The following is a 10,686-nucleotide window of genomic DNA, read 5'->3' as shown; positions in this document are numbered from 1 at the left end:
TCACCCACAAGATTTTCCAATTTCATTAATCACTAAAGTTCTAGCTCTATTAATAGTTAAAAGACATAAATAAACATGTTCTTCAAGCTCTTCCACTTGTTGCCTAAATCCAACATTACTCTTTTTCAACTCCTTCAACACTTTCAATGAAATACTATCTTCCCTTCTATCCAAACACAACTTTATCATCGTCTTGTTATGTTCAATTTCGTCGTGCAATCGATCCACGAGCCTACTCATCGTATCGAAATCCCGGTTCAAAATGTATGTACCCTTTGCTGCTACATCAAGTTGTGCTCCAATTTTCCTTAGAAATCCACATTTCAAGAATTGAAGACGATTCATGAATTTATTAATTTTCGATCGCTTTAAGGGTATAATGGTCAAAATTGCTGGCCCCATGACAAGTGCAGCTAGTGTGTGTGCTGCTAGTAACACTGCCGCAACAGCTACTAGTCCACATGCTGTTGTCACAAATACCCCTGAAGCCTTATTTACACCTTTGAAAATTTTTATTTTCCTAGCTATTTTTTTCCTCTTTAAACTCAAATGTTGCAAAATCGATGAATATTCATCGTTGATTCGCGTAAAATCTTGTTTTCTGAGGTCGGAAAACGGATTGTTATGGATAATATAAGATTTTAGCTCTAGTATAAGATGATCAAATTGATGAGAAGAACAATTATCATCGATCGATTCGAGGATTTGTTCGACAAAATCATAGTCATTTTGGACTTGGTTGATTGTTTTGAGAAGGTGGCTACAAAATTTTGAGGCTTTTGCACTAATATTGAAGTAATTAGATAGAAGGGCTTTGAGATTATATTTTCTTGGAAAAATATTAGTTGATTCAAGAATGTTTGTTATTGTTTCTTGGCCTGGTTCAAGAAGTATATCTGAAAATAATGAATATTGAGAATTGGGAGATGATGGTTGATTGTTGTTATTATTATTATTATTAACAAGTAGGTCATGAGCTTTCATGAAAAAATCACCATATGATTTTGTCCTTAATGCACCTAGGTACTCTTCATTGACATTTAGGCTTCTTCTAGCCTCTCTCATCATGGTCTTCGCATCTGAAAATAAAATTTACATATTTAAAAATTACATAAAAAATATCACAATTATAATATTTGAATCATTGAATTATTAAATATATATTTTACTATACTTAATTTCCAAATTACCTCACATGGGGTGTGAATATAAATTTTTCATAGTATAAGATATGTAAGAAGTGCATCTAATTAACAATGAGTCATATTATGGGAGTGTTTTGTTTAATTACCAATGAGTCATATAATAGGAGTGTTTTGTTTAATTAACAATGAGTCATATTATAGGAGTGTTTTGTTTAATTAACTCCTAATTTTAAAGAGAGAGAAGTAGGTAATAGTACATAGATAATAGGTAGAAAATCTAATTATTAATTCCACAATCTCATACAAACAAGTGCTAATTTAATTAGAAGCTAGCTAACCATATGTATTTCAATTAATTAGTATTCCTTCATCCCATTTTACCAGCTGTTTTAGCTCAAAAAATTATCTCAAAATAAGTGTCACTTTATGAATCCAAGACCAAAGTTGACAATTAATTTCAACTATATACACCTTAACAGTAAAGAAGTACGTAGTCCTTTTTAATATTGCTCAATTTTCAAAAAATATCTATAAATTAAAACAAGTTAGTAAAATATACCTACCTTCTATTAGTTCTTCTTCTTAATGAGCTTGAAAAGATTTAAAACGACAGTTAAAATAAGATAGAGGGAGTATATACAAATTAAACTTTTTCAAGAAACTCATGAAAGTTCCTTTAACAATTGGAAGTTCAAAAGACTAGTAATATAATCATATGTTTAACTTACCTTTGATGGTTTTACAAGTTTTGTCTTCTCCACCCATATCTTGAAACTCTTCAATAAATTTAAGCCTATAGATGGATGGATGGGTGGATGGATATAATATATAGTTTAATTAGAAGCTAAGTTGCTTGTATGCATTGAAATATATAGTAGTAGTAAAAGAGTTTGTGATATATCACTCCAAAAAATGTGTGTATCACATCAAAACCTTAGAAGCGATGCAATTAAGGTGATGAGAAAGGACTACCAAAATAATTAAATCCTAGGTTGTGTGGATAAATTGTGAACCTTTTAAAGCCACTTATAATAAGATTGATAGTTTTAAGTATTGTATCTTACGTTATCCCTTTGTGGTGATAAACTTTACACATTCATACATTTTTTAAGTAAGAAGAAAGTAAGAGAATTTTATTTTTTTTTGGAGATTTTATTCTGTAATCCTTTATAAATTTATTTTTAATTTTATGTCATTTTAAAGAGAGATCTTAATAATTTTTATACATAAGAGATTTTTATTTTCATATATTAAAAATTGTAAAAAGATCAATTGTTTTAGATTCAATTTGTAAGTAGTCATACGAGATCAATTTCTCGCGAGAAACAACTTGTGCCATATATTTGCTAGGGTTGAGGCTAATATGGGGTAAGAGGTGTGTTCTTGAAATTAATTAAAGTTAGGCTATCCCTATCTCTCTCTCAACTTTATTTTCACGGTTATATGCCTTTTTTGCATGATTTATGTATAAAAAGTATATACTTTACAAATTTAATGAGAATCAAGTTTGCTACTTGAATAAAATGGTGCATGAATCATGCTACATAACAAAACTGAAAAAAAATAACTAAGCAACTTGGGAGAATTAATAGTGCAGATAGAAATTCAAATAATTTAAATTTGCATCACATAAAAGAAGCGTAACGACCCCTTAATTATTATAACAACTCATGAGGGATTTATGTAACATCTCTGACACAATTTTGGAGAATAAGATATTATTGAAAAATATTAATTTTTGGTTAATTAAGAATAAAATAATTAATTGAATATAAATAATATTTGTCATGGCTAAATTTTTATCGAACTCAAATAACTAATGATTCATAATTAGCATATAGTAATGTTAGTTATAGAGCTCGAAGGAGGTTCGAAAGATGGCATCAATAATATTATGCCTTGTCATTAAATAACAAAGTTGATTTTGCACCGCCCTCCCAACCCAAACTAAATTTCAAGTTAGGTAGGAAGAACAATTTTGTTAAGCAACTTCACTTAACAGAAGTAATTTTCTTGATATGCAAAAATTAATACCTGCCTTCCACTATGTAAAGAAAATAATAATATTTTAGATTTTGTTACTATAAGGAATTACGTAGTGTCACACGTTAGGTTTAATTAGGTTAATGGTGTAAAATTTTTTATAGTACATTTGTTATTAATTAATCAATGAAAAACTAATTATTTTCCCTGTGCTAAGTAGGGAGGAAAATATATGTCAATGTTGGTTCATAAAATGTTTTGAAATTATATTTTTATAAAAAAATTAGTTTGTAAAAATTAGAAAAATGACTTTAATTTCTCGATTGAATTAAAAAAAAAAAAAACAAGTTCCATAAAATGACATTTCATGTTAGTTCTCTCCGTCATCCCCGCCCTGCCCCCGCCCCTCACCTGAAGCACCCCTTCTCTCCATCCTCAAACACCCTAGCACTTCAACTCCTATCTCCAACCACATCTCTATTTTTAACGATTGTCTAAATTATATATAAATATTTTTTAAAATAATATATTTTATTTATTTTTTCATGGAAAAGATATTCCTTTTTGTGCTAAACACACCCTAAAAAATTTTAAATACTCCATCGAATTGCGTGTACATAAAAGCTTCAAATAATTGCTGGCTAGTTTTTTTTATCTTTTTAATTCGATGTTTAATACTTTTTTTGAAATCTAATTAATTTAAATTTACACTGCAATTATCTTATTTTGAGGGTAAAGTACTTCTTATCAAAACATTTACCTCTTCTTGAATTCTAGTTATTTCTGATTAATCTTATTAAGTTTTGCCTACCTAGCTAGTGTCCCATGGTTACATCCTATTAATTTCTATGTTCCTTCTTCTTCTACTCCACTCTTGGATGAAGGGGGTTATGACACGTGTAATTCCCCACAAATATTTGATAGAATTAGGCAGGCTTTGAAAACAAACCTAACACATATGTTCTTGGAAAGAAATTTCCTTAAATGTAATTCAATCACACTAAATTAATTAACTAATTATGTCTTCAACATGTCCTAGGTCCAACTTTCTCAACGGTCTCTATCAAAGTGAATTTTCATTTATTTTAATTTCTTTATAAGAAAAATATCAGATTTGCGTGTGACAGGGCTTAAAAATATGATAAAATAAATAAAAACAATTATTATATTAATATTTTAATATAAGATGATCACGTAATTCAATATAAAGTAATGGTAAACTGAAGTTGGTGAATGGTGATGGGGGCTTAATTAGTTGTTACGCCCTCCATTTTAACTTATGTCTTAATTTGAGTTGGCATAGAGTTATAAATAAGAAAAATAGAGAAGACTTTTGAATTTTATAATTTTAAATTAAAGATGTATATGTATGAAATTAATATATTAAAATGTTATTTGAATTTTGTGGTTTTATACTATATGTTAGGTGAAACGTTAGATATAACGAAGATGAATTCATAATTTAAAATTTATGAATTTCTATAGCGATCTCAATTGTAAACAAATATATGTACAACATACAATAACCGAGTTTACAGTCAAATATTTATAAATAAATTAAGATATATACTCCGTCCATTTCAATTTGTTTGTCCAACTTTCTTTTTAGTTTGTTTCAAAGTATGTTTTAATTTTTTTACGACTCTTTGATTTTAATTAACCACATGACATATTTTAGATCACAAGATTAAATGACATTTTTCTACATTGACATATTTTTAATTTAAAAGTATAAAATTCAAAAATCTTTATTATTTTCTTAAATTTTATACCAAATTAAAATAGCACAAACAAACTGAAACAACCAAAATAGAAAATATGGCCCGCGGCTGAAACTGCATTATTACTATTTGTGTTACAAAACTTGACCCAAAAAAAGAAAACTAATGACGTTTTCATAAGATTCTAAAACCTAACAAAAGGCCAAAAAAGAGGGAAAATAAAAAGTATATAGTTCTATAAAATCTGGCTTTATTCATGTATAATACTAACGTCTTAAGTAATTTAGGTACTATTGCATAACAGTTGCAATAATATAGTTGTAACGTCTAAGAATATTTTTTGTTAATGTTTATCTACACGTACGGTTATACCTTTTAAGAGAATTTTAGTAGCTCAAGTGGTAAATTAACTATCTGAATTTTTATATTATCGATGATTGATTGAAGGTTCGATTCTCCATTTTGTAACTCTTGCCTCCCCAATCGATCCAAGCAAAATGTATTTTATCATTATTATGTTGTGAAGTGATCAAGATTGTCACCGAATTGAAGACATGTAGAATATAAAAAAGTAGATATAAAGAAAAACAATCAAAGAATACAACATATAATATATAAATACACAAAAAAATATTAAATTATATATATATATACAGTTGCTCCTACTTTTTTAGGAACATATAAATGACAAAATTTAATTACGTAAAAAGCCAAGTTGAAAAGTTAAGGAAACGGATGTTATTTTGATGATCTCGTGGGACCTTAATGGCTTAATCTCATTAAAGTTACGGAAAATTACGTGGCTCTTTTTTTAATTTTATTTTTAAACTAAAGACCCATTTGGCCATTTTATCAAAAATAAAATAAAAAAAATTACCTTATGACACACCTTATGTTACTATATTCTCTAATATTTTTTACTATTTAAAAAATATTTAAAAATCCCCATTTTTCTCCTTTTCTCTCCAACCCACGGATACATCACCCTCCTCATTCCCACTTCACTCTTAACTCCCCCTAAAATCATGCCTTAATTCAAGCAAGTCTATCAATAATTAACTTTTTGAATTACAATCGTGTTTTTATAGTCTTCTTCATCAATTTCAATTTCTAAAAAAGGTAGGAGAATAGTTCGTCATATTTTTTGCTTTTATTATTTCAGATCTCGTTCAAACTAATTTGTGTTCTTCATCTACAACTTCTAATACGTATGGATTCTGGTTCATCCTTTAGTGTTGGTCTTATCCAATTAGTTCCCCAAACAGAAAATATTATTACTCATGATTATGATTTTCTAGTAGTGGTGGTTTTGATGAAAATAGATTCAAACACCGCAACAAGGCCTTTACTTATGAAGAAATTGTGGAAAAAAATTGCGGAAAAAAAATTACGGAAGGATGCTTGTTCAAGTTCAAAATCTCTAGTTCTAAAAGCTTCAAGTTCAAAATCTCCAATTTCAAAAGCTTCAAAAAAAAGGAGAAAAAAGTTGAAATTGTTACTACACGTTCTTCGTTACCCAAGATTTGAATTTGTAATGTATCTATTATTTTTTTGATTCTGTCACGACCCAAAATGGGCCATGAGTGGCACCCACCCTTAACCTCCTAGGTGGGAGAACCAACGATATGATCCCCAACTTATAAAGTATAACAATAACGCAGAAGCTCAAACTTATAAAGTAAGAATTAACAATCTATAAGAGTTTACTACATAACGTTTCCCAAAATCTGAAAGTCATCACATCAAGGACATATAATTCTAAACTACTAAGTCTAGAATGTCAAACACTAAAATAAAATAAGTGACATAATATGTCTGAAAACTAAAGACACTATGCCATAACCGAGAGAATCCATCACGAGCTAGAAGGATAGCTCACCCTGAAATCCGATGATCTTGAGACTGACTAGAGCTGAGGTCGAGTCGAAGCCGATGGAAAACTCGCTACACTCCACAAAATAAAACAAAGAAAGATACACGTAGGGGTCAGTACATGACAACATGTACTGAGTAGGTATCATTGGCCGACTCAAAATAGGAATCAATATGCAATAAATAATAGCGGGAAATCAACCATAGCACTTAACAGGTGACAACCAACAAGATCGAGTGACAACACAATGAACAATTTCATAACCAATCAACAATATCAAGATCACACCTGAGGACTCAAACCTTCACATCACACTTTTTTTTGGATAATGAGTTATTGGAGATTGGATAGTATTAAGTCGTTTTAATTTGTTTTCCTTTAACATTACCGTGCTAGAACGTGACACCCGATCCAAATATATCGTATCAGAATGTGACACCCGATCCAAATATACCATGTCGGAACGTGACACCCGATCTAAATATATCGTATCGGAACGTGACATCCGATCCAAATATATCGTGTCGGAACGTGACATCCGATCCAAATATAATTAATTTATCATTCTTCATGATTACATTCCACTTCATTAACAATATTTCATCAAGCCTTCTTTATTCAAGACACCATTTTTGATAGGGCAAATTCAAGATTATGGATTTCACGGTCTCGGGATTTCAGACCAATCACAACAACATATCAACCATCCAAACCACAACAATTAAATGCGTAGTAAACTTCACACATATTACTCAATGAATATCAATCACTATTAAGAGTCTATCTAAGATATAGAATAAAAAACCATAGCCTACCTCCACCGAAAAACCAAAGTCAAGCAAGCTAATTCACCGGTGATTTCCCTTTCTTCGATGCCTCAGACTGTTTTCAATCTATCAAATATATAATATTTATAAGTAAACTAGTCCGTAGACACCAATATTATTCATATGTTTAACCTAGATCCAACGACTCACTCAATTCTATAATCAATTTCCCTAAAACTCAAGCCTAGAGTTTCAGATTCTCAAGTATTAAAAAAATCAAATGGTATTCATAAAATAAAATACACCTAATATTTAATTACCTATTTTAATATACTAAAAACTTAATTTTATAGAGTACCCATAACAAAACAAGAAAAGAAGAACGTCAAATTATCCTCAAGTTACAAGACAGTAACTTGAACTAGACAAAAGCCATTAACTATCCATCCTAATAACTATTTTATCATTTGTTAATAACTTTCTCACTATTGCCAATGATTTGCTCTCAATCCTGGGCCTCAATTTCCAACCAAGCATCAAATGGCAGTGCTTTATTTTACAATTCTAAAAGTTATACTAATTGTTAATTACGTATATAAAGATTTGAAAGGTTCCACCCAATTATATAATATTCATATATGGGTTATCTAATCTAGCCCTCAATTTACACATATTTAGAATGAGATTTACCTGACACTCATCAATTTCTTGGTTTTCTCTCCTTCGGCGCACGTAAGCTGCTTTCTCTCTCTTTTTTTTCTAAAATAATTATGTACTAGAATTAATAAACCCTATCCTTTTCCTTTAATAATTGGTATAGACTGTTAAATAAATTATTAACTTAGCCCACTAATTAAATTAGTTATTTAAATTTATCCCTCAACTAAATAATCATAGTTATGGAAAAGTCCATAATACCCAATTAAAAATTTACGGGATGAGTCTTTTATGAAATAAAAAGTCCTAATACTCAAAACGACCTAACGGATCGTTACATATTCTCAATTTCATGATTAATGTATGAAGTTCAAATGACAAATTTGATACATAATCCTAATTCAGTGAGACAAAATTTATTATGCATCGTGTCCATGGTTCTTATTGATACATAAATTGTTATTATGTATAATATTTATTTCTGTTTGGCTATATGTATGTGGTATCATGATACATAATGTTATTGTACCTGGTATGAATGTGTGAGTGCCCGTATCTGAATTGTGGTTAATGCATCACATTTCATGATACATAAGGTTTCTGTTATGTATCTTGTAAATTGTTTTTCTGTTTGATACATAAGTTCACAAAATCTTTTTCTTTCATCATATTTATATTTATATATTTGATATATAATTATGTCAAGTTTTTTATTTCTTATGTATCATGTTTTTATATTTTTTATGGCTGGGTGAATGTCTTGTTTTCAATTTGGGTTAATGTATTACATTTCATGATACATAAAGTTGTTGTTATGTATCATGTCAATTGTTTTTTCTGTTTGATACAGAAGTTCACAATTTTTTTCTCTTTTTATCATATTTATAGTTACATACTTAATACAGAATTATGTCAAGCTGTTTATTTTTTCTATATATCATGTGATTTGATGTATTTACAGTTTTGATTATACTCAAACATGTATATTGTGATTCAATGTATATGATGTTGTAATGTATCAAAATGTGTCATATTACCAGTTACGTCTTATTAATGCAGGGTATGAAGTATATCGAAAAATAAATTCCATCTCACTCTTTGAGATTTGGTATAGCTTACAATGTAGTTTTTGTAAATGAAATCAAATTGTCAATAGGAGAAGAAGTAAATAAATAATTTAGAGAAATAATATTTGGTCCTTACTTGGATATACCACGGTGTGATTTTCAAGGACAAATCACTAAGTGTCTCTTATTACTTGAGTTGAAGCAAAAAAATCCCAATGATACATAAGTTGTTGAATTGATGTATCTAATATGATAATACATAAATATTATATGTCTAATGTTGATTGTTTTGTGTTGTTCTTGATACATACGTCTTATATGTTGTATGTGGAGTTGAATCAATATATTTCATATCATGATACATAAGTCTTATATGAGTTTGCTTGGACCACCACACCCTTTTCATGTTAAATATGTTCAAGGCATTGCTTAGCAAGGAAGTGATAGCCTGTGAGTATTCTTTTTTCATTAAATTATTTTTTATTTCTTTATTAGTGTATGCTACATTATTACGTAGGGACTGCGGTGTTTTTGTAGCCGCTTTTGCTAATATCTTAGCGATGAAATTCAGGTTCCATCTACTGAATTTCAAGCTGACTAACTTCGTGCTTGATACACATCACTTTTATGAAAACATGATATTGAAAAGACAAAGGAAAGATATGTCAGTGAAAAAGATTATCCACCAAAGCCTAAAAGTGATTTCGTCCCCCTACCTCGTGAGAATTTGATTGATGTAGAGTAGTTATGTCACTACTAGTGATCTACAGTTTTGTTTTTACTAGTTAATATATTCATTAATTTTGTATCTAGTATCCAATATTTTGGAGAAGTACTGTTTGAAACTTCTATGAATGAATAGTGTTTATAAGTTTGATCCCGTTTATGTTAATTACTACATGCTATTGAATTTTTGATTTTTTACTTGTATCTTATACATTTTTTCAGATGACCTTTTTGCCATATGATACATAGCACCATATATTATATAAACTACATTAAAATGATACACATTTTTATGTATAAGTTTAAAGATACACTTAATTCTACATGTTTGGTTTATTTTGTTCATTATCAATAATGTATCTTCTACATAATTCATGAGTTGTAATGTATCTGATACATTGCACCACCGATTTTTTTTTTAATGTAATAATTTAGTTTGTTCTTAATATAGCGTATTTGATTCAAGCATAATTAAGTTTTTGAATATAATGTATCAAACAAAATAAACTTAATTTATCTAATGAAAAATAATGTATCAATTCTAAATAATTTTTAAGTACAATCTATAAAATTAATTTTATTTTTTTAATCTGATACATAAAAATAAATGTATCAATTTCTAAATTAAAAAAAAATCGGTTATTCAGTAAACTAATACTCAATGTAAATGTATCATAAATTCACAATTAATTAGTAAAAATACTGAAAACTATTCAATAATTTAAAGTCAAGATACATTTATACATA

The 10,686-nt window shown here is 28.8% G+C and overlaps 1 protein-coding gene across 1 annotated transcript; it reads right to left on the bottom strand.

Annotated features, from left to right (window-relative positions):
• On the bottom strand, nucleotides 1-1,910 carry LOC129894673 (UPF0496 protein At1g20180-like). The gene is made up of 2 exons (XM_055970340.1): nucleotides 1,874-1,910; nucleotides 1-1,079 (listed from the first exon to the last, which is right to left on the bottom strand). The coding sequence occupies exons 1-2, from the start codon at nucleotides 1,908-1,910 to the stop codon at nucleotides 1-3; spliced, it is 1,116 nt and encodes a 371-aa protein (XP_055826315.1).
• Between the last annotated feature and the right edge of the window lie 8,776 nt (nucleotides 1,911-10,686).

This window comes from Solanum dulcamara, chromosome 1, assembly GCF_947179165.1.
Source record: "Solanum dulcamara chromosome 1, daSolDulc1.2, whole genome shotgun sequence".
NCBI lineage: Eukaryota > Viridiplantae > Streptophyta > Magnoliopsida > Solanales > Solanaceae > Solanum > Solanum dulcamara.
The sequence above is the reverse complement of the archived record's forward strand: the minus strand, read 5'-3'. Positions and strand labels throughout refer to the sequence as shown.